Source organism: Amia ocellicauda, chromosome 4 (assembly GCF_036373705.1).
Source record: "Amia ocellicauda isolate fAmiCal2 chromosome 4, fAmiCal2.hap1, whole genome shotgun sequence".
NCBI classification, from domain to species: Eukaryota; Metazoa; Chordata; class Actinopteri; order Amiiformes; family Amiidae; genus Amia; species Amia ocellicauda.
This window is the reverse complement of record NC_089853.1, coordinates 25,605,710-25,629,274: the sequence shown is the minus strand read 5'-3', so window position 1 is coordinate 25,629,274 and position 23,565 is coordinate 25,605,710. Positions and strand designations below refer to the sequence as shown.

Here is a 23,565-nt window from a genome sequence, read left to right as displayed (position 1 = left end):
TTAAAGCCCATTATGCCATATAGTTCTTTACCCTTGAGTGATGTCATAAATAATTTCAGTATTGGGCCTTTATCTTGGGAATACAGGGTAAAATAGAAAACCTACTCAGAGTTATGAAGTTATTATTTCCTATATTATCAGCCTTGTTCTACTCAGAATCAGATGTGTTTTTCATCTTCATCTGTTATAGTCATCACCAACATGGAAAAAATAATAGAAAATACATATTTTGTGAAAAAGAGGGTGGCAGTAAGGCTGAAAGAGGTTATGAAACAGGGGAGACTTTGCAGGGCAACTATCCTTTTGAACCATTATGTGTATTTCACTGCCATACCAGTTGCTCAGTAATCCTTTTAGAAACAGTAAATTGGCATAGAGAAGCATCTAAACACTAAGACTAAGATGTTATTATTATTATTATTATTAGTAGTAGTAGTAGTAGTAGTAGTAGTAGTAGTAGTAGTAGTAGTAGTAGTAGTAGTATATGCACTCCAGCACCACCCAACACTTAAAGTTAGTTTTGAACCCCTCATTTTAGGGTGTGATAAAGTTTTTATTTATGTGTTCTGTTATATATATATATATATATATATATATATATATATATATATATATATATATATATATATATATATATATATATGTGTGTGTGTGTGTGTGTGTGTGTGTGTGTGTGTAAACTGTACTTTTAGTATAAAGTATAGTTTTCTTAACTTTACTTTTTTGTCATAAGGGAATGCCTGCAGATTCAACGGGACAAATCCATTTGAAAAGGGCAGAGAAATCACACGCTGGCATTGCCTCTAACGCCGGGCACTGTGTACGTGCATCTTGGTGCATTCACAGTGTGATGCTTCCACATGTCATGATGGAAACTAGCACCAGCATGTAGAACAGTGCCCCCAGACGGTGTTTCTAATTTATTATATGTATGTGTGTGGTTTTCTTCTTTTTAAAATCCTTTCCAGTTTGTTACATGATTGTGACACCGATAACTATATTCATCAGGAAATTACACAATTTCGATTTAAAACAATACCTATATTATTGTTATTATTATTATTATTATTATTATTATTATTATTATTATTATTATTATAAGTGCACACTCACTACAAGCTGCTATAATTGATCTCTAAATCAATTCCTGCCGCAGCCTTTCAGTTACGTGATCACCCCATGCGTCAGTATCCCAGCGTGGCCCACTGATTGGCTCCGGAGAAACCGCAGCACAACTCCCTGCAGTGTAACCTTCTTCGATGGTATATGGTTTTATTTGAGGACAAACGTGTACGTCGTGTTCATTTTAAATATTGTATACCTCTGTGCAGATCTGTTAAAATATTTGTGACATTTAGTTTAAACGGCGGATGATAGGGTTTTTTAATACAAGGTCTATTTTGTGCTCGGAACGATACTGAAAGCTGACTCCGGAAAGGAGTGCCGGTTGGTTAAAAGTATCACCTTGAGCCGGTGCTGGAGTGTGCGGTAGTCTTCGCAAGTGCTCGTCTAGAGAAGGTGAGTGAATGCGCTGGGAAAGCACTCCCCAATGGCCGGACCGACGAGTTTATCCTGTAAAGGCTAATTTATGTGTATGAACGCGGATTTGAATATGGGGCTGTCAGTTCGTAACGAGGGCTCGAGTGTTGCAGCTCCATGGGTGTGTTTTGTTGCACAGTGGGAGTGCCCTAATTGTAACGTTGTGCTCTTCTATTTAAGTCAAACTTCTGATTTAATTTATAACCACTTGTTATTTGTAATTGATGCATGTATGACCCCCTCAACTTAATTTCCGATTCGACTTGACGTGGATTTCTTCTTCCTCCGGTATTTTCTTCTTCCTAGTTGGTGTGTAAGGTGTCGCATCATTTAATTCAGTCTGCTGTGCGTTCAGGCTTTAGTCCTGTATTGGTCAGATGACAATTAATTTAATTTAATTAAGCCCTTGCATATCCTAACTGCAACAGGGAAGTAGTTTTCTTGTGACCCTCACACTTTTCCTGTTTCTTAAAGTAGCCAAGTCTGACATGTGCAGTACTATGTGCACCTTCTTTATTAGCAGACGCCCTTGTCTTTGCATTCATATTTTTCACGTTGATCGGTTGTAGTACAGTTGCTTCTGTCAGACATGAGAAGGGGGTCAGTTAATCCATATGCAGGTTTCTATAGATTTTCCTCTACGTCCAGATAAAATAATCGTCCTTTGGGGGGAGAAAGATGACGCAGCTGAGCGATGCTGGCGCTAGCAGCCGAGTCGTACTGCGATACTACACTCGGGCCTACTTCTCCCCTTCTTCCTTCCAACGCAATCTCGATTCAGTAACACCCGTTTGTTCCAGAAAAGTCTTTGTAAACCATGTATTCAAGCTTTTTTTGTGGTGAAATCTATACACTATGAGCTTTAATGCATGGTTTTGAGTACTTTATTCTGCAGGAGCTGTGTTGGATGTGATGCTCGTTTCAGTCATAAGGGGGATTAAGCCGGTTATTCGTGACGTCTGTATAGCTGTTGGCATTCTGACCTTCATGACTTTCAAATCGTATTGAGCATCAGCCTGACTTTTGACATGTAGCCTGTACGGTCTTTATAATGTATATACGTTGTTGGGGAGCTGCAGTGTTTTTCCTTTTTAACTCAATTGGAAGGTGCAAGCAAACCATGCACAAGTTAATCAAGTTAAACCATGATTATTTTAAGCTTTGTTCCATTAAGATCAAATTCAAGAGAAACATTGGAACATCTCCAGAAATAAGACCAGCACAGCAGCTGTTATGCATGCCATTGCTGCAGAAGTCCCTGGGCAAGGATGGCAGATGATCTGTTCAAGGAATGTAAAATGTTCTTCTAATTGTATTGGTTAAGGTGTGCTCATTGCTATGCACTGTTCTGACTTTAACATTTAACTTAATTTTTATGTGCATTTGTCAGGGGAAACTGGTTTGCCTTTAGTTCAGAAAGCCAAATCGGCTAAGTTTAGGAAAATATAGGTCCTATTGCACCAGTTTGTGCGTGTTCAGGGGCACCACTGCATTGCTGCTCCTGCAGTGGGTCAATCTATAAAATCCACTGCAATGCTGTGCAGGCCTGTTAAGAGTGGTCTGGATGGTTTTCAAGGTTATACTATCTTCATAAAAGATGTCCAATGGCACTTCATAAGGATGTGGAAACTCTCAAATTTCTGCCACTCTAAAGTCTTTAGAGCTGTTAAGATGTATGCATTTCAGGTTTTCCATTTACTTGTGGAGTTGCTTGTTAATGTAGCATCGTGTTCCCGGTCTACATGATTGATGGGTAAAGCGATGGTTTGTCTATCCTCATAGCCTTTCATTGGGCAAGTTGAATTCCATACCTGGATCTCCTGACTCTCAGACCCCTCCTCCCTTCCTCTGTGCCAATCCTGCAGAATCTGGTGGCACACAGCCAGCATAGACTTTATGCTAGATGTGCCTGCCTCCTGGCCCTAGTAGTCTTTAATTTTAGACTTCCTTGCATGCTTTATTTTTGAGTTAGGATAGGAACTTTTTTTTGGGGGGGGGGGCGGGGGGATCAACTTAGATGTGCTATATTATAAAGCCAACTCTTCCCCAGAGAATGGTACAGGTAAAACATTACCAATTTATGGCTGTAATTTAGGTTGGGAAACCCTTAAGAAATTCAACCAGTCATTTTTCCAGATTTGTGCATATAAATCCCTCCTACAGCTCTCATTATGAAGATTTAGAATAGTTAGTGGTGGTGGTTTTCCCTGTCTCTCCTCTCCAGTGTGGGTGTTAATTTGTTTAAACCATTTCTGCTAGAAAGTATTTGAAAGTAAATACTTGTCTTCCTCAATGTAGGAGGAGAGCAGTATGTCTCTAACCTTGAAAATGAATTAGGCCTACTGATTACTCTACTTCTGAAGGAGGCTTTTATATGGTCCACTTCCAGAATGTTTTTGTATTTCTGCAATGTTTTGATGGTATTTAGGAAATTAATGCAAAGTCATAAAACTACTTCACCCCCCCTCAAATAACGTCCGTTTATACAGTAAATGTATTTAATAGCCATTTGCAGAATTTCAGCAGGTATATTTTCGTATCCGTTAATGTGCATACCTGGTTATCAAGGCTGGCATTCTCTCTCCAAATAGTTCATAGGTTTCCAACCATGTAGGCCTTGCCACCTTCCCCAGAGGACACCACAAAGGATTTTCTAAAAGATGAGTAAGCATGAAAGTAATTACCACCTGTGACTGAGTATTGGTTTGTATCCTTCAGCTTTTCCATTACTCACTTCACAAACATACTCAAAAAGGAAATTCTGAATGTGTGGGGAAGTTCTAACCATACTCTGCTTCTTATTCATGAAGCCCCCAAAAGGAGTTAGTTGAATGAATTGAGATGTTAACATTGTAACTATGACTAATGTTTTCTTTACCAGACTTAAGGGTTAGAAAATTGTATTTGTATTTGATTTAAACATTTTTTTTTTTTTTTTTTTTCTAGTACTAAATGACACAGTCTTGGTTGTAGACGAGCCACAGCTCGTATGACTCGAACCCCTCCCTTTTTCTGGATTTCCCTTTTCTCTAACTTGCTCTTTGATGGCTTTCATACTCATTTTATTTGGAAATAATTATGAAGTGAGAAACTTAAAACTGGCATTCTTTGAAACGTCTGTTTTTCAAAGCCAGGAAATCAAACCTGCCTTTCACTAGTGGATATTTTTTTCAGTTTTGAATACTAAGGTCAGTGCAAACCTCAGATTTATAGTGGGGCTACACCCTTCAATCTTTATCAGTTTTAAACTACATTTCAGATTACTTTACATGAGTATGTGAACTAGCCATGTAGTAGCACACTATGCTATATTATGCACCATTATTTACCATTTAGTAACAAAATGGTAATGGTAATAACTTTGGGCTTGTTTTAAATTGTCAGCAGTTTCTCATGGGCAGCTTGAGTATTTCTGAACTGTGGAAACTACCACATTGCTTTTAATTTGTTTTAGATTTTTTTTTTTTTGTTTGTTTGGCTTTTATTGCAACTTTTTAATATTTGTGATAGAATTACAGCAAAGTTTGAAAAGTAAAATGGTTAGATGTGTGGCTTAGGCTACATGTTTTTTTTCATGCTGTCATGACTGAGGTGAAGGATTAGCATAATCCTCAAATGGAGCTATTTTAGAAGGCATGGTTTTATTTCTGGTAGCTTGTAGTAACTGCTATGAAGGCTGCTGTTAATGGTGTGTTCTTACAGCTCTCATAGGGGGTGTTAGTTGGAGGCTGCCTTTTTTTTTTTTTTCTATTGTCCTCCTCTCCTGTGTAGCGATACCCCATACTAGGGTTTCTGGGTAAGGCCTTTGCAATAAAATGCCTGAACTGCTTCAGGAGGAACAACTGCACTTTCCGGTATTTGATGTTCAAGCTAGGGTCAAATAAACCTTCTCTGTTGAAATTGGATGCAAGGTGAGTGTAGCTTTAGTGCTTTAGAAATTGATTAGTGGGTATGTTGCTCCTCTTTCTGAATTTTAATTTCTCCACTTTTGAGATTTAAGTATTTTAAAACAATTTAAAAGACTGCTGCTGTACATGCATGATTTCAAGGCACCTGACCTTGAAATTATCATTCCTTCAGATCAGTGCTTATCTGATTTTAAGCCTATTGCAGTTCACGCATGTCCATCACAGGGGACAGTCTATTTTAAAGCAAGGGAGATGTCTTGTTGTAAGGCTGTTGCGGCCTTTTAGTTCAGCACTACTGCTGTTTTTTTGCCTGTAGTTTGTAGCCTGACCTCTTGGCCAAAACTCTTAACATTAAAGCGGGGCACCAAAGTAAATGATCGTTCAGCCTACTTTGTCCCTTTTACTGTAGATCAAATGAAAATAATCATTCATTTTCCCTCCCTAGTATATTGAATGTGCTGAATGACACTGCTTCCAGAAGTCACTTTGCCTTTTGTGTGTGGAAACCCCTAGCTGTCCTAGAAATAATTCTTGTTCACTATTTTATTTTTCTCTGGTGATTTGGAGATAAGAGAAGTGCAATGGGGAAGTAAAAATGGGTTTTGTAAGAATGGAAGACAGTGGCTCAACAGATCACTTGATATCCACTCGTGGGTATATAGATCCTGGCACAGTCTAATGGAGCCGTTGTTCCACCCAAGAGTGCTGATCTAAAGGCCCCCATCTGCTCACGTGTTACTGTATCTGCTATTGATGCATTCAGCATTATATACAATGGTATTAGTATTTGAGAACAACTTGTAGCTTGTAACTGTAGTCTATCTGTATTCTGTTGCCCTGGACAAGGGCATCTGCTAATAAATAAATGATGTTTTGGTGATTTGTGGCTGCTGCAGACTGACTCCTGTTCAGTACATCCTTCTGTGGTGCTGGGGCAGTATCCAGTCTGTGCATCAATGTAAAGACCGTCTTGATGACTTGTGCCGCATGGGCTGTTGTCAGAGCAGTGCTGCAGCAGGGTGTCAGGCCACTGAGCTGCTGATTCAGATTCCAGCGCTGGCTGCAGCAGCCCTGAGACTCTGGACATCATACAGAGTGCTAACCCTATACCACCTTTTTAATTATAATTCAAATGTAGTCTACATCCTTGCATCACATCCCACATTGTGAGCAATGTTCCTACATGCCCAAACAGTCCCTTTATCCCCCGACTGATTTATGTGAACTTCTGATCATTAAATAAAGCTTTTAAATATGTTGGACAGTCTTTCAGATCCAGTATCTGGATGTTTATGTAAGAATGGCAATAAACTGATATGCACAACTTGTTTGCAGCAAATACAGTACTGTGCAAAAGTTTATGGCAAGTGTGAAAATGCTGTAAAGTAAGTGCTTTCAAAAATAGACATGTTAATAGATTATATTTATCAATTAACTAAATGCAAAGTGAGTGATCAAAATAAAAATATACATGAAATCCATATTTGGTGTGAACACCCTTTCCCTTCAAAACCGCATCAATTTGTCTAGGTACAATTGCACACAGTTTTTGAAGGAACTCGGCAGATAGGTTGGCCCAGACTTCTTGCAGAACTAACCACAGTTCTTCTGTGGATTTAGGCAGCTTCAGTTGCTTCTCTCTTCATGTAATCCCAAACAGACTCAATGTTGATCAGGGCTCTGGGGGGGCCCTACCATCACTTCCAGGACTCCTGGTTTTTCTTTACGCTGAAGATAGTTTTTAATGACTTGCTGTATGTTTGGGGTCGTTGTCGTGCTGCAGAATAAATTTGGGGCCAATCGGATGCCTATCTGATGGTATTGCATGATGGATAAGTAACTACCTGTACTTCTCAGCATTGAGGAGACCATTAATTCTGCCCAAATCCCCAACTCCATTTGCAGAAATGTAGCCCCAAACTTGCAAGGAACCTCTCAGCATGCTTCACTGCTGCCTGCAGAGACTCATTCGTCTACCGCTCTCCAGCCCTTCGGCGAACAAACTCCCTTCTGCTACAGCCAGATATTTCAAATTTTGACTCGGTCTAGAGCACCTGCTGCCATTTCTCTGCACCCCAGTTCTTGTGTTTGTGTGCATAGTTGAGTCACTTGGCCATGTTGCCATGTATGAGGTATGACTTTTTGGCTACAAGCCCTTCATGGAAGACACTTCTGACCAGATTTTTCCGGACAGTAGATGGGTGTACCAGGGTCCCACTGTTTTCGGCCAATTCTGAGCTGATGGCACTGCTGGACATCTTCCAATTGCGAAGGGAAGTAAGCATGATGTGTCTTTCATCTACTGCAGTAAGTTTCCTTGACCGACCACTGTGTATACGGTCCTCAACGTTGCCCGTTTCTTTGTGCTTCTTCAAAAGAGCTTGGACAGCACATCTGGAAACCCCTGTCTGCCTTGAAATTTCTGCCTGGGAGAGACCTTGCTGATGCAGTATAACTACCTTGTCTTGTTGCTGCGCTCAGTCTTGCCATGGTGTGAGACTTGACAGTAAACTTTCTTCAGCAACCTCACCTCATTGGCTGTTCCTCACCCAGTTTTATTCCTCCTACACAGCTGTTTCGGTTTCAGTTAATGATTTTCAACCTATATATTGAATTGATGATCATTCGTGCCTGTTTGGTATAATTGTTTAATCGTACACCTGACTATATGCCTACAAAATCCCTGACTTTGTGCAAGTGTACCTAGAAGAATTGATGCAAAAGGTGGTCACACCAAATATGGGTTTGATGTAGATTTTTCTGTTCACTCACTTTGCATTTAGTTAATTGATAAATATAATCTATTATCATGTCTATTTTTGAAAGCACTTGCTTTACAGCATTTGTTCACACCTGCCTAAAATGTTTGCAAAGTACTGTATATATGCAGAAATGCAGAGGCCTTTGAATTTGTGTTCTCCAGCTCCTCTGTTTTGAAGGATGCATAGGCCACAACTTTGCTTTTAGAGAAGCAGTACCAATTTTAGGTGATCTGCTTTTCCACAGACTTGATTTTAAAAGAGTTTTAATACCTGCCTTGAAGGTGTTATCTTGTAGAATTGCCGAGTACCATTTTGACACTCCAGCTTCTGATGCAGCACCTCTGCTTGCATTTTGGTTCTGATCATAAGTCTTCCTATACAGATGGTGTGCAAATCATCTGATGCCTGTAGATTCTTAGTCATTGCATGGACACTTCTCAGAGATGACCTTGAATAAATGGACATAGAATGCATATCTTGTTGTAGCGCAGACCTGAATAGTTTGACAATTTGCTCCCTTCACACATGCTTTTCTGGTCCTTCAGTAAAGGCCTTTAGTCTACACATTGACTTATCCAGTGCTAGGAGAAACCGAAGTGGAAATCCTTTGCAGAATAAATACTTGGCGATTGTGTTCGACAGCACAGGGAGTTCTGCAATACAGTAATTTATGCAATTTTTTTAAAACCTGTTAGTTTGCTAGATTATGCAATAATGAATTCCAATGTAAACGGTAAAACCACAGCCTGTTGCAGTGATTCCAATGAAATTCAGGTTGTGACTGAAGGGAAGTGCATTTTTCTGCTTTTACCATTTTATGCTCTGTATCCTTGAGTGCTAATTTCTTGCATCTTTACAGTGATAGACCTTTCTACAACACTTGAGAGCACGTACAAGTGAGAATCAGTAGGTGACAAAGTACATAAGAACAAATCACTGCTGGTTCTTTAGTGACCATTTTTAAAGTTTCTTTAGACTTTTCTTCATTAAAATGTTTTGTCTGCAGTAGACCACTAGGGTCTTGTCAGACCTTTTTGCCATTTCTCATAACTATTGCAAACTGAATAAATGTGCAGTGTATAGTCCTGCTGAATGATGGTCTATTGTCCGTTACTTGTATGACTTGAACATCCCGCCACTGCAAGATGTTGAGGTTCTTTGACCCAACCTTGATATAACTTTTTCTTCCCCTTTTTGAAAATAGAGTAGATGTCTAGGGATTAGTTTTGTTTTAGTACAGAAATTACTTCTGTTCTTTATTGAGATTTGTGTTCTTGAATATGGACATTTACTGGTTGGAGTATAGACTAATTGGGCCAAAAACGCACTTTTAAAACTCCAGGTCTTGTGGTTACTTTTTCCCCTTCCCCCTTCTGCATCCTTCCCTTTTATCACTTCTTGTGATGTTCACAGCATCCTGTCGAAATCAACTTCATGAACAGATCTATAAAATAGTGCAAATAAAGGCAGTGTTATCATCCGGAAGTCTATTGCTGGGCTGTACTGTGTGAGTACACTGTAGTGCAATTGGGTGGTTAGGTTGACTCATTGGAGGGGGAGACTGCACGTAGAGGGCTAGGGCCAGCTTCCTCACACTTCCTCTTGTGAGAACTGGGACTCTGCTTCCTCTTGCAGCGTTCCACGTGCTTATTCACATGTGGTAACAGATTCTGTGATTTCACATCTCTGAAGTCTCGACTCTTCACTGGATTTGCTATAGGGTTATAGGGTAAGATCAAAGATTTGAGAAATGGCAATTGCTAACATTTGAGTAAACAAGTTTTGTGAAAGTTTCCTTGAGGGTATATGGATTGAAAAAATTATGGATGCACATGACTTTTGTACATTAGAGCTCTACACTAGTAAACTATTTTTGGTATTCCATATGGAGTAGTCCAAAACTTGTTTAGCTCATGTTAAATGTATGACTTGTGGCCTGTCTTTAAATTCTGTATGAGTGCTAATGTCTTTCATAGTTTGAACTTTGTGTCCATGAACTTAAAGAATTCTTTAAGGCAAAAATAATTTCAGTGCTGGTTTAATTGTCAATTTGACTGAGAATTTTCCAGGCTTGCTGAATTTAGATTAATCTAGCCTATATTTCATTAAATACTGCACGCCCTCCATCTATGAAATGCAAGATGTTAAATGATTACATGTTGTGTGGGTTTGAATTGATAATGAGAACTTAAACTCACCTGTACGGTTTTCAAATTACATCCGCACTCATCCATGCAGTGTAACAAGGCTGGTTTCATGTGTGCATTAGCCTACTTTAAGTCTCGTGAATGCAGAAAACCTCACAAAACGCCTTGATAGACTTGAGCTGAAACCTTATTTGGCTTGTGTAGTCTTTCATTTATATGGCTGAACACTTGAAGAGATTTAGTAATTTTGCACATTTGGTGGTTACTTGTACAATTCCTTCAGCAGACGGTTAAATTTATGAAGCTTTTAATTTGTGTTGCAGGACAATTCCAGCAGTGACCACCAACATGCCGACTTCAAAGACCCAGGCCCATGACATGGGCACTGCATTCATCCAAACGCAGCAGCTCAACGCGGCCATGGCTGACACGTTCTTGGAACATCTGTGTCTGCTGGACATCGACTCCGAGCCCACCACTGCCCGCAACACTGGCATCATCTGCACCATTGGTCAGTGATTCCCCTGGCCTACACTGTGTGATTTGACCTATGTTTTCTTTCGTTTTTAAGCATAATACCAACTTCCTAAATGTTAGCACTACATTGCAGCAAGGAAGTGTTATATGGAACCCATCCTTAGTGTGATGTAAATGTCTAAACGGTTTAATCTGCTGTGTGATAATCACAGCAGAGGGGCACAGGGTGGATGGAGGGTAATCGTTAGTCATCTCCCCCCCTGCTAAGTTATGTTGTAATTGTTTCTGAGACTTGTGATGTTAGTCAAGGCGACAAGTTGAGATGGCTATTGAAACGGAAGCGTACCTATTCAGAGCCATTGTGAAAATTCTGCAGTAAATGGTTAAGTTAACTGTAAAAGACCGTTAATACTTTTTCCTGGCCTAGGCTTCCATGAAATTGTTGAACTAATTTATTCCATCTTGCTTCTCTACGTGTGCAGGCCCTGTCTCTCGGTCTGTTGAGACTCTGAAGGAAATGATCAAGTCGGGAATGAACGTGGCACGGATGAACTTCTCTCATGGCACTCATGAGGTAGGCCTTGTGATGTGTTCATTAATACAATTATTTTGCAGCCCCAGTAATATTGAAGGTTTTGCATGAAGACTTCGGGGCATGATCTATATTTAAAGCTCGCATGCATCTGGTTCCAGCTTTTTCCTCTCCTCCTCCTCCCCCCCCCTTCTATTTAAAAATGATGTATAAATCTAAACTAAAATTCAACAGGAAATTAATGTATTCTCCCAAGGTTTACTACTGTGAAGTGTCCCCATCCCCGAGTTTCCTTACTGTGCAGCACCAGCCTGCAGTGCTCCTGGCAGGTCATGCCCTTCGTGGTGACATTCTTGCTGTACACCCAAAGGTCATCCCTATAAATGGAAGTCTTCTGTCACCTCCCCTTAAGTCTTGTAGTGTCTGACTGGAGACTTCTTGTAGTATAATTTTGACAAGGGAAATTGTCCAAGCAAACTCAAGATTTGATCTTCTACAATAGCCAGACCTTAATTTTAGTTATAAACCCCTGCATACCTGAAGGTGTACAGGAACACACTGCAGGTTGAAATGATTGTTGAACTAAAGGGACCAGATTTCTCCTGTGTTTGTGGCATTGCATAAAGACTTTAGGGTAAAAATATGCATTACTTATTATAGTATAAGTTTTTACCTACTTGCTATAAATGTTTTCCTATTGGATTATGGAAGGTTCATCCCATTTTTCTGTATATGTATCCTTCTCTCTTGGAACACTAAGGCTGGTCTGTTCTGAATTACCAAAGGTCTCTTACAATGTTGGCATTTTAGGAGGAGAGGGCAAAGGCTGTCAGCATTCATTCAGAAGGGCAAAGGAAACTTAATCTCTCTGACTTGCCCTCAGTGCTATAAATACTTTCTCTGACTCCCAGCTTTCCATATATATCTCTACAGTGTGTGGGATAGGGAAGATGACTGATCTCAGTCACTCGGCCTGATTAATGCTTTCTCTGAGAGGTTAAGGTCAGTTTCAAAGCCTTATGGGAAAGTAGACCTTCCCCTATGTTGTCTTGGGGCCAGCAGGAAGGACTTTCACACTGGGATTGGCATGCTGTACAGGACAATAACCCTGCGTGTCACAGTTGTATTTGTAGTTAATTCAGCTTTTATAGTAAACCAAGGCTTTGTTGGCATTTTTTCCTTGTTTTCTTTAAGCTATTATTGCCCATATCCAATCACACTTCATTTGAAGGACATTTTTTGTTCAGTGTAGTTCACAAATCGGAGGACAAAGGATGTTTTCAAGTGACACAGAACCTATTATGATTACTGGCTTGTTCCCAGTTGCACCGTACGTGTATGAGTACGAGTTTGAAGTCTGATGCTGTGGGAAGCCTATTCATCCTCATCTTAGGTACATCCGTTTTCCAGTTAGATACTATTCCATTATACTTGCAGAAATTCAGTATTTGATTTATAATAACAATGACTGGTATATCTGTTGGTAGCAATCGATTTGTGATGGTTTTAATTTGGTATACAGATGGTAGAAATGGTCTAATGGTAGCATTAAGGTTATTTAGAGGGTGTTAATTTAGTATTGATCAAATTACTTACCACTTTACTGGCAACACTTATCAAAATTAGACATTTTTCAATTTAGGGTTGCTTTCTACTGACTTAAAATGTGGGCTTAGCTTGAAGTTTTGGTGTCTACTAGGGTAGGGTGTTCAGTCTGTTAGGTCGTAAAATGGGGTAGTTATCCTACTGATTTTAATAAATTAAGTCTCTCCATTGGGTATTGCAGTTCAGAACATTCAGATTTGTATCCCTGTATGTATCGAAGTTGTGTGTAATGTATGCTACCTATTGATGTAATATAACTACTGACATTCTTTGGGGCACTCCAATACTCTGTAATCTAGTTAACTGCAATTAGTTTCTCATGTGGCACAACTCTTAATGCCTGAAGGCACCTGTTTGAAAAGTCTAGCTTCAGAGACCTGTGGCCTTTCCCAGCTGCTCTGCTCAAGAGGGGTTAAACGGAACAGATTGGGTGAATGGTGCTCTTTTTATTTCTGCCCATAAGGGAATCCTCTTTTTAGTTTTAGTTTGGTAATTGCATTGCGTGATCTACCTTGTGGCTTCATAAGCAATCTATATGAACTGTTCTTCAAACGGCGAGCGTTATGATATTTTCAATCACTGTGAATAAGACCTTATCTGGGTCAACTACTAGGGATACATAGGGTTAAGCTCTGGAAAGCCTTTCTTGCTTACCCAACTTCTTTTCTCTCTAACCCAGCTCTAGATTTGTTCTACAGCTTAAGGTACATAATCCGATAAGAGAATACTGCATTCTTGCAACTTTAAGCCCATTTTCCAATTAGTCTTCACAGACATTAGGTGGCATGAAGGCATCCATAAAGGGAGAGGGAAAAAAATTCTGTAAGTTACTGGCTTGTTTATTCTCTGAATGGGTTTCCTAATTTTTGGAAATTTACTTTTAAAGTAATAGAAATTTGGTTTAAAATAAACCTTGAACCATTATAAACTTTATTTCTGCTGAGTTTTCCAGGTTAGAGCAATATGTAGCTCTGCTGCCACCTGTTGGAATAAAATGTAGTAAAGGGCAAGTGAGATGCAAAATCCTTGCACACGCATGTTGATCACAAGGAATCCATTAATAGTGGAAATGTAAGGTTGCACACTCAAATGGTACTTTACATCTACTATTCAGATTAGTATTTCTCATGTTGATGGTTCTGTGGCCTTGAACATCAGATGTCTATGAACTTCCACACTTTGTAATCAAGACTGTCTTAATTTGAGCTACTAATGCCTAGGTCACAATACACAATTTTAAGCCCGATTTGGCCCTCCTGACAAATCTGCACTGATCATCACGACAAGCAGCAAGGTCGGGGCGCGTCCCTGCTACTGATGGTTGTGTAGTGTGAGGCGGTCCACAATGCAGTCCCTTCCACTCCGATCCGATCGTAAGCTAGTCGAAGCCCCCAAGATTTTATTAAACATTTAATATTTACAGCTGAATTGGCACTGATCATGTAGGGTGATTGTGATCAGTGTTGCATGGAAACCAGCAACAGCCAATGAGAGTTGAGCTGATTGAAGAAAATAAAAGGGAAGACTAAGCCTGATGGGAGAATAAGCGTATTAAAATACTTCAAATTCCAATGGTGGTTTCGGGGCAGGTTATTTGAAAATACTGTAATGCAGGGAAAATATTTTCAAATACCAATTTGTAATTTACCCAGGTCTGCACATACTGTGGGATGGATATAGCCGGTGACTGTTGCTCACCTCCAGCTCTCGCACAGAGTATACAGTCTATTGCCCTCTCCTCCCCAGCCATGTCTTCACACGCATCCTCTTTTCTCCTTTTTGTGTTTGTTCCTGACTAACACAAACTGCAACAGTGGCTTGAGGTTGTGTTCTTGTGCAGAAATCCACTGATCCCATTGGTGGAGCAATGCAGAACTGAAGACTTCTGTATTACACAAACGTGACCTGTAAATGTCCAGGTCCATGTTTACCTCTTCTCTGGATGGATCACATGCGTTTCCACAAGATCTGGGGAGTTTAGAGGTTGTCTGAGATCCCCACGACAAAGGATTTCAGATCAGTCGAAGTTTGACCCCCTCTACTTAAGCGATCGTGTTGTGTGCACTCAATGACGCAAAATACTTAAATTCTGTGCAAAATAGTCATTTAAGCGTGAGCTGCCCACGGTTCTCAAAATTGGGTTGGATTGTAGAAATCATGTATTGACCCCAGCTTAAGTGCCAGCTAATCAATGCACATTGGTTGTCTGTGAATGCCAGCAGTTAAATCTGGACTTTGTCTTCTGCCTTGTTTAGTCTCCACAATGGGTACAATTTGTGTCTCTAAAACCAATTTATTTTAATTTATTTTGGCAATATTCAATGGATAGTTTTAATTGAAGACAAAACGAATAGCCTTTCTATAGCTTAATTTTGCAACCGTAAATCAGTTGAACCTGAACCATATGTGAATCAGTTTACATATTGGACCCTTTGTCTAAAGTTTCGCTTGGTTAGTCATGGCTTTGCTAGCCTCTTTGCATACAGCTTATGAATCCTTTCAAAGTAACCGCAACTGCAAGTCATGGTTGTCTAGTAAACCTGGTGTCAGTTTGAACATACTTGTTGCAAATGGAAATATTGAATTGCGGCTCCTTTTGTCAAAACTGTCTAGGAAAAACGCTTCCTCCAGTATAGATTAAAGTTTTTTTTTTCCAAACTTATGGTTCAGTCAAATCATTGCTATAAGTTTAATGTCAATGGAACTTAAACTTAATTGGTTTGTTTAAATTACTCCATTTCTTAGCAGACACTCTTATCCAGGGTGACTTACGATTGTTACAATACATTTTTACTTTACCAATTTATACAGCTGAGCATTTACTGGATCAATCTAGGTAAAGTACCTGGGATTGAACCCATGACCCTCTGCTCCAGAGTTGTGTGTGTGTGTGTGTGTGTCTTTTCCTTGTACAGTGCTTTTGGAAGACACCCTTCAACTACTAAGTTTACAGAATTCACTAAACTGTTTGAAGTAGATGCATTTTTAGATTGATTTGTACAAACTATCCACTTCAAGTGTGTGAGCTGATCTCGGCTGTTTCCCTCTTGCAGTACCATGCAGACACCATCAAGAATGTGCGAGAAGCCACGGAGAGCTTTGCTGCTAATCCCATCCTCTACAGACCAGTTGCTGTGGCTCTGGACACTAAGGGACCTGAGATCAGAACTGGCCTCATCAAGGGAGTGAGTAGTAACAGCCCCAAGAAATCCTCTTCACACCCTTGTGCCATATGCTGGTTAGAGTAATTCAAGACCGCAAATCAATCCTCTTGATCCAGTCTCCCTATCAGTTTGGCTGTCACTAATTCAACAAATGAATACAGTTTCCCATATTCATAAATGTGTAATAAAGATGGGGTTCATTCTTGCCTTTTTAAGTGTACGTAATAGACCTTGGAGTATAAGGTGAGCTTAATTTGGTTCTGCTCTATATTCTAGAATAAAATGCTTTTTGAACAGAAGTTAAAATGTAAATGGTTTACTTGCTTTGCCCAGTAACTTTTGAGACCTTAAATGATAAAAAGATAAATGCATGCAGTGGAGTAAGTTTACAAATGTGTGGAGCAGGAGGGCAGAGTCTGTTTTCTGATTGACATTCTCCCCTGCAGAGTGGAACTGCTGAGGTCGAGCTGAAGAAAGGAGAGATGCTGAAGGTGACCCTTGATGATGCCTTCAAGGAGAAGTGTGATGAGACCATTATGTGGCTCGACTACAAGAACCTGCCCAAGGTGGTTGAGGTGGGCAGCAAGATCTATGTGGATGATGGGCTCATCTCCCTGTTGGTCAAAGAGATTGGTAAGCATTTCTTGTCCCGTTTCCTTTTCTAAATTAATCCAGACTAAGCATTCAGATTTTAATGTGAAAATTGTCAATATTTCACCCCCCTGTGCAATTACAATATTGGAATAATTTTGCTTGGTAGGTATAAGAGTTGAGATCAAGATGACATCTGCCTTTTTTTGTCTTTGCTGGCAGGATCTAACTACTGCATGTGTGAGGTGGAGAATGGTGGCTCTCTGGGCAGCAAGAAGGGAGTGAACCTGCCCGGGGCTGCAGTGGACCTGCCGGCCGTCTCGGAGAAGGACGTCCAAGATCTGGAGTTTGGTGTGGAGCAGAATGTAGACATTGTGTTTGCATCCTTCATCCGTAAGGCTGCTGATGTTCATGCTGTGAGGAAAGTGCTGGGAGAGAAGGGCAAGAATATCAAGATCATCAGCAAGATTGAGAACCACGAGGGTGTGCGCAGGTGAACAAACTGGGATGGTCCTTTGTCTGAGCCTGAAACTTAATGTTGAATTAGATCGTTTTTTGTTGAGGATTCCAGGTTCTTGAAGAATATTTGGGAATGACCTGTTCCTTCGGTTTGGTAGGTTTGATGAAATCCTGGAAGCCAGTGATGGAATCATGGTTGCCCGTGGAGATCTGGGCATTGAGATTCCTGCCGAAAAAGTCTTCCTTGCACAGAAGATGATGATTGGCCGCTGCAACCGAGCTGGGAAACCAGTCATCTGTGCCACTCAGGTACCTACATAGCCCACAATGAGGGGCAACTGATTTTGCTAGGCATGAATCTCAACACTACAGTCCAAGACTTAATGTAAAATGTCCAGCTAGTTTGAAGTCCTTTAACCCATATGGTTTGCTTTTAGATGCTGGAGAGCATGATTAAGAAGCCCCGCCCCACCCGTGCGGAGGGCAGTGATGTGGCCAATGCAGTGCTGGATGGAGCAGACTGCATCATGCTAAGTGGAGAGACCGCCAAGGGAGACTACCCCCTCGAGGCTGTGCGCATGCAGCACATGGTAAGTGTTGTACATCACACCATCACTTCAGACAGTTATTTGTAATCTTGGGAATTTTTAGAGAATAGCCCAGATGTGAAAGTGAAGTGACTTGATTGGCATATTTATTCCTTACTGCTTAAATTAGGCCCTTTTATCTGGGCAGTTGCCTGTTTAAGGGAATTGTATCACTTCTGGCACAGTGACTGTTTTGCACACGTAGACTGGCCATAATTATACTACTGACCATTGCACTCTCCACATAGCCAACATATGACGTGTATGCTTAAAACCTGGTAAATCTAGCCTAGTACCAAAACAAGTTTGAGTTTGGAATAAACCTTTTGGGTATCTGATCTCCTTCTCGAACACCTCTGCCTTTAAGGTGCTTGCTGTATTCAGTAATGATTGGTTTGAGCTCTGCACTAATCCAGGTTCACTGCTTGACTGACAGGCTGAATTCTCTAGCTAGCAACACTTAATTTTAGAGGTAGATATTGGCTGCATAGAGCTTTAAAACTGACATTCTGAAATCTTTAACTTCATGGCTTTGGGGCTTACTAACAATCCAGAATAATATATTGAACTTGCGCACCTTCATATCCTTTCTGGCATGTCTGCAGTTTGGATCACAATTGAAATGTTTTAAAGATTTTGTGAATGTGTTGGTTGGAAGTTAAGTAAAATAAATGGAGGTCCTATCATGTATAGGATCTCTCGCAAACCTCAGTTTCTGACCCTTCTCAAAATCTTTCATGCTTTCCGTAAAGCAAATGTGGGGGAAGTTCATAAAACATGATTTTATTCAGTTAATCACAAATTCACTCCTCTCCCCCTTGTTTGCTCCCACTGCCTGCTTTTTAACGTTCTTCTCCCACAAACTAAACGGTACTAAAATGCTGTGCTTTCCTCTTCCTTTTTTTGCCTCCTGCCTGTCTTTCTCTGCTTCCTCACCACTTCGCCTGTGCCTTGATGGCAGATTGCTCGAGAGGCCGAAGCAGCTATATTCCACCATCAGGTGTTTGCTGATCTTCGCCGCATAACGCCGCACTCCAATGACCCCACCGAGGCTATTGCCATCGGCGCTGTTGAGGCTTCCTTTAAGATCTTAGCTTCAGCTTTCTTAGTTCTGACCGGGTCTGGCAGGTAGGCAGTCAGAAGGAACTGGCACCCCCTTCATCTCCTTGTCCAATCGCCTTCAAAGTAACCAAGCCATACATGTGTATACACCGTGCTACTTTCAGACCCCTAATTATGTGCTCTTAGTGGGGTTTTTTTTTTTTTTAGGCAGCCTGGTTGCTTTTAAAGCTTTTGTTGAAGAGATGAAGGTTGGCTTTCAGTTAATATATGATTTATCCAGCCTGGTGAACAGGGGAGGCTCTAAGGGAATTGCTATGATGGTGTAGATTGTGACATGGTGGAAAATTTGAAAATGTCAAAGTTCTTTTGTGCGTGTGAGTTCATTATATTTAAGCCGCCATCGCAGCCTTGAACTGCTTTGCCATTTTCAACCTCTGTCCATGTCGCAATGTATGCAATGCTGTGGGAGAGCCCAGGAGAGTTCTAACTAACCCCCTCACCTGCGGGCACTGGTGGCTGCAGATTGCTCGGGAAGCGGAGGCAGCCGTGTTCCACCGGCAGCTGTTCGAGGAGCTGCGCCGCCTTTCCCCCCTGACTCGTGATCCCACTGAAGCCGCTGCCATTGGCGCTGTAGAGTCTGCCTTCAAGTGCTGTGCCAGTGCCCTCATTGTGCTCACCAAGTCTGGCAGGTAAGGGGGAGTTTCATCTCACTTAGGATCTGTAAGGTAGGATGTGTCCAGTACATTCATACTGGGAGCCCATCTTGAAGTTTGGCGTTTTGAAAGAAGGTAAGTGGCTTATTTTCACGGATTTCAAGGAGTAAAGCAAATTACATAGAAAAATCAGGACTGCTGTAGTTCGACCCAATCTGGGGCAACTGCAGAGCAAGAAAGTCTTAGAATGGTTTATTTTGGTTAAGAGACTGAAATCATTCCAATTGGTCTTTTTAAAAAATCAAATGTAAGTTTAATGGCCGCAGAATGGTGGTTTAAAACATTAACACTTAAAATGCTGAATTTAAATTGGCATTGAATTCCATCAGGGATGTTTTTGCCAAATAAACCTTCAAAGGCTGCTTTCACAGTCATGAACACCCAAGCAATTTTTTTTTTTTTTTAAGATGAAAGTAGCATACTGTAACGCATTATAAACTTTGAAGCAGCATTAGTCACTTAATTGCATATTACTTTCATTGTTTAATCAAACTTTTTTTAATTCTTGACCTTCACTCTTCCAAATTTAAGCAATTGGACAATTACCCCCTCCTCCCTTTTAATACTTTTGAAATGGTCACTTTACCAGTCTTTCAGTGTTGTGCTCTTTAACAGTGTATATTGACACTGACCTCCTGATTGAGTCCTGGCCCTTGACATTTGAGGTGGTATTTTCAGTTGTGCTAGAGCTGTATGGACATGCACCATATTGCAACTTTATTTGGATTACTGCCCCCACCTGTTATTTGAATAACTTATTTGCCTTGCATTACATTTTGTATACTTTTTTTTTTTCTCTCCCCTCAATGTCAGACTATGGACTAAGCTATGTGTGCTCATCCAGTGTCAACCATGAGCTTCCAAAATAAGGGAAACTGCTTGCCCACTACCATGTACTCTATATTGGATTATCAATCCAATTGCATTTCTAAAGCAATGCAGGACCAGTAGGGCTTCTCACAGAAAGGGTATATACAATGTATACCGTGATAATGATAATCGCTGTGCAGGGCTAAACCAGTTTACTGCCTATAACTGAAAGCTCCCACTGGAACGCTGGTAATTTTGGACACATCTGTGATCATCGGACATAGTGAGTGAACCTCTTGTCTTCTGCATTTAGGTCCGCCCACCTGATCTCCAAGTACCGCCCCCGCGCCCCAATAATCGCTGTGACCCGTAACGGGCAGACGGCCCGCCAGGCTCACCTGTACCGCGGCGTGTTCCCCGTGCTCTTCACTCAACCTGCCCATGAAGTGTGGGCTGAGGATGTTGACCTGCGTGTCAACTTTGCTATGGAGATTGGTAAGTATCCTGAAACTGCTTGGCTCTTCCTTTACTCATCTGTAGTTCATAATAATCTCCTTAATGTCCACCTCAATGACTGAGTGTTGCTCAGTTTGCATCTGCACTTCCAATCCATAAAATAGATCTTAATGCTAGGCAATGAACATGTTGCATATTTTTAACTATAGCATTTGTTTTGAAATGCCAGTGTTGATTTTTCTCCTCTCCCATTTTGTATTCTAGGCAAGACTCGAGGGTTCTTCAAGAGTGGCGATATGGTCATTGTGCTGACTGGGTGGCGCCCAGGTTCTGGTTACACCAACACCATGCGTGTTGTCCCTGTAGCCTAAACTGAGGGACTGCACTGCTCCCTTCTCTTGCAGCAGCTTGTGAGGCCCCAGTCCTTTCATTTCCTACTGTTCTGTCATGTCATGCTCACCCACTCCTTACAGTTAAGTTCTTTTGATCTAGATAAAAACACCACCAGGCCTTTTGAGGCTTGTGCATTTAAACTGTTTCTGGCCAAAACCCCTCCACCATTTTGTTTTTCTCATCTATGCTAGTCAACCAGGGCACTTGTACTTGTTGCCAGAACCTATAATATTTATTAAAATAAACTTTATCTAGAACACAAATGCAATTTGCTGGGCTTCTGTTTTGGAAAGCAGTTAGGCTGCTGAGGAACAAGGCTCAGGCACCTGGTTAGACCAAAAAAAAATAGTATAAATTTCTCATGATTTCACTGACTGGTGTAACTGTCATATAGAGTTTAACAACCGGTTTACCAATGAACAAATGATGGCTCTTGGAATAAGGGATATGATCAGTGTTGGACAGACCACTAAATAAAACTCCTTTCTCATTAGAGGATTACTACTTTGATTTTTAAAGGATTTGTGACCTATATGAATGTTCCTTGTTTCCAGCTGGGTCTCTCTGTCTAGTCTTGCATTAAAACAGTTGCCTGGGCCTCCTTGCTTACAGTAGTGTTACTCCGTGTCTTGTGTATCTGGCGTCTTCTGTACTGTATTTAAATGCTGCACTCCACTTACTGTAATCTTGCATTGTTTTACATTGTGGCAATTAAGACAGTGGGCTACCAATAACTATATATTTTTAAGATAAATATTTAATCTTGGACGGCTGAATTGCAGTGGTTTGACTGAAATATTTGAGAAGGGGAAGTAGGAGCCCTGTAAATTCTGTAAATAGCCATTTTGTTTTCCCAAAGGATACTTCTCTGTTTTGAAAGCTTCAGTTGTGGGTTTATTCCACAGGGGGGCAGCAGTGACCAGCTTCACAGTTGAGCTGGTGTGGTGTGTGCAATTTTCTCCGTAAGCTTGCTGTAAACCATGGGCTCTTGTGGGGGTCTCGAGTCAACTGAACTTGGTTTCACTTAATGATCCTTTATAAATCTGATCTGGTTAAAGCCAAGAGCCATGAAAAACTAAGCTTATGGTTTGTGATTTTGCTTAACCCTGGAAAAAGGTTTTCAGCCTGTTCTGAGAACCACTTTAAAGTCGCAAAATAGTTAATATGAATGTTAGTCTGCCCTTTGTTGGAGTGCCTGTGGCCTTGGGTACTAAACTTGGGTCAGCACTTTAAGGGTTTCTATAAGGGGATGGTCTTTGCCTTCCCTCTCACCATCCTCTCCCCTGTCAGCTATTTTCAGGTGGAGCACTTGCAATTCTTCCTGTGCTAGAGCCTACACTGGTGTCCTGTCTCGGAGTGATTTAGATCTGTTTTTGTGTGTTCTGCTGTTCTCTGCTAGCTTTCTGATTTGTGGTAACGGTTAAAAATCAATATGGGGAAAAATGTAGAAACCTCTGGTGTATTGAGTTGTCCTGCTTGACTGTGGATTTTCCACCAATAAAGATGAGCACCTGATGACTTGTGGTCTTTTTGTGTGTGTGTGCGTGTATATATACAATGTATTATATATTCCACTACATGTTCTTTGCATTGTATATGTAAGGAAAGCGCAAACTTGGTCATCTTGAAACTAAGATTTATGGATTGGTGTAACATTTAATCGGGTTTCATAATCCCTACTGACTGTATGTGATTAGACCTAATTGCCTATTTAATCCTTGTTCCAGGAAGATGATCAGACTGCCTATAATAGTGATTATTGATCTCACCTGGCACATCTGCTGTGCTTCATGCTCATCTGTAGTTATGAAGTTATAATTCTCCATGGAAGCAGGTGTGCAAACTTCATAGATGAGTCATACTCCTTTTGTCGTTCCTCCATAAACTCTTTAAATCGAATGTTTAGTGCAAAAGTTTCAATTTTTATTTTCTACAGTTCCTTCATTTTTGCAAATTGAGGTCTCATGCAGTGCAGGACTGCAAACTTTTTCATTTCCTCCTAGGATACACTTGCTTAAAGTTCAGTGACTTTAAATCTTTTTACCCATCTCTAAAGAGAATGTATAAAGTTTCAACCGGTCCATGTGTAACGGACATTGCCAATGTGAGGTGTGTGTATATATAGGGACTTCAACAATGCACAAAGAACTGAAACCAGATCAAGGGAAGCATTTAAAAAAAAAAAAAAAAAAATGGCACTGATTTTGATTGCTCCATCAATGTCTAATGTAATGGTTTAGGCTTGTTTGAGAACTCCTATACCATTTTTACATATTTTTACATTTTTGCGTCCTTCACAGTATGATATAATATGAGGAGTTATTGGGACTTTAGTGAGATGTTTTTGAGGTTGTGAATTA

At 40.5% G+C, this 23,565-nt stretch overlaps 1 protein-coding gene across 2 annotated transcripts; it reads left to right on the top strand.

Moving 5' to 3' along the window:
- The first annotated feature begins 1,412 nt into the window (after window positions 1–1,412).
- Window positions 1,413–22,720, top strand: pkma (pyruvate kinase M1/2a). Of its 2 annotated transcripts, none has more exons than XM_066701629.1 (11): window positions 1,413–1,518; window positions 10,680–10,867; window positions 11,316–11,407; window positions 16,024–16,155; window positions 16,581–16,767; window positions 16,948–17,218; window positions 17,343–17,493; window positions 17,622–17,774; window positions 18,733–18,899; window positions 20,670–20,851; window positions 21,077–22,720. In XM_066701629.1, the coding sequence occupies exons 2-11, from the start codon at window positions 10,705–10,707 to the stop codon at window positions 21,181–21,183; spliced, it is 1,605 nt and encodes a 534-aa protein (XP_066557726.1). In that variant the 5' UTR covers window positions 1,413–1,518; window positions 10,680–10,704; the 3' UTR covers window positions 21,184–22,720. The 2 variants fall into 2 exon arrangements, with proteins under 2 accessions (XP_066557726.1, XP_066557725.1); XM_066701628.1 differs by lacking the exon at window positions 18,733–18,899 and adding an exon at window positions 19,356–19,522 and having other exon boundaries at window positions 1,414–1,518.
- Window positions 22,721–23,565: the final 845 nt, after the last annotated feature.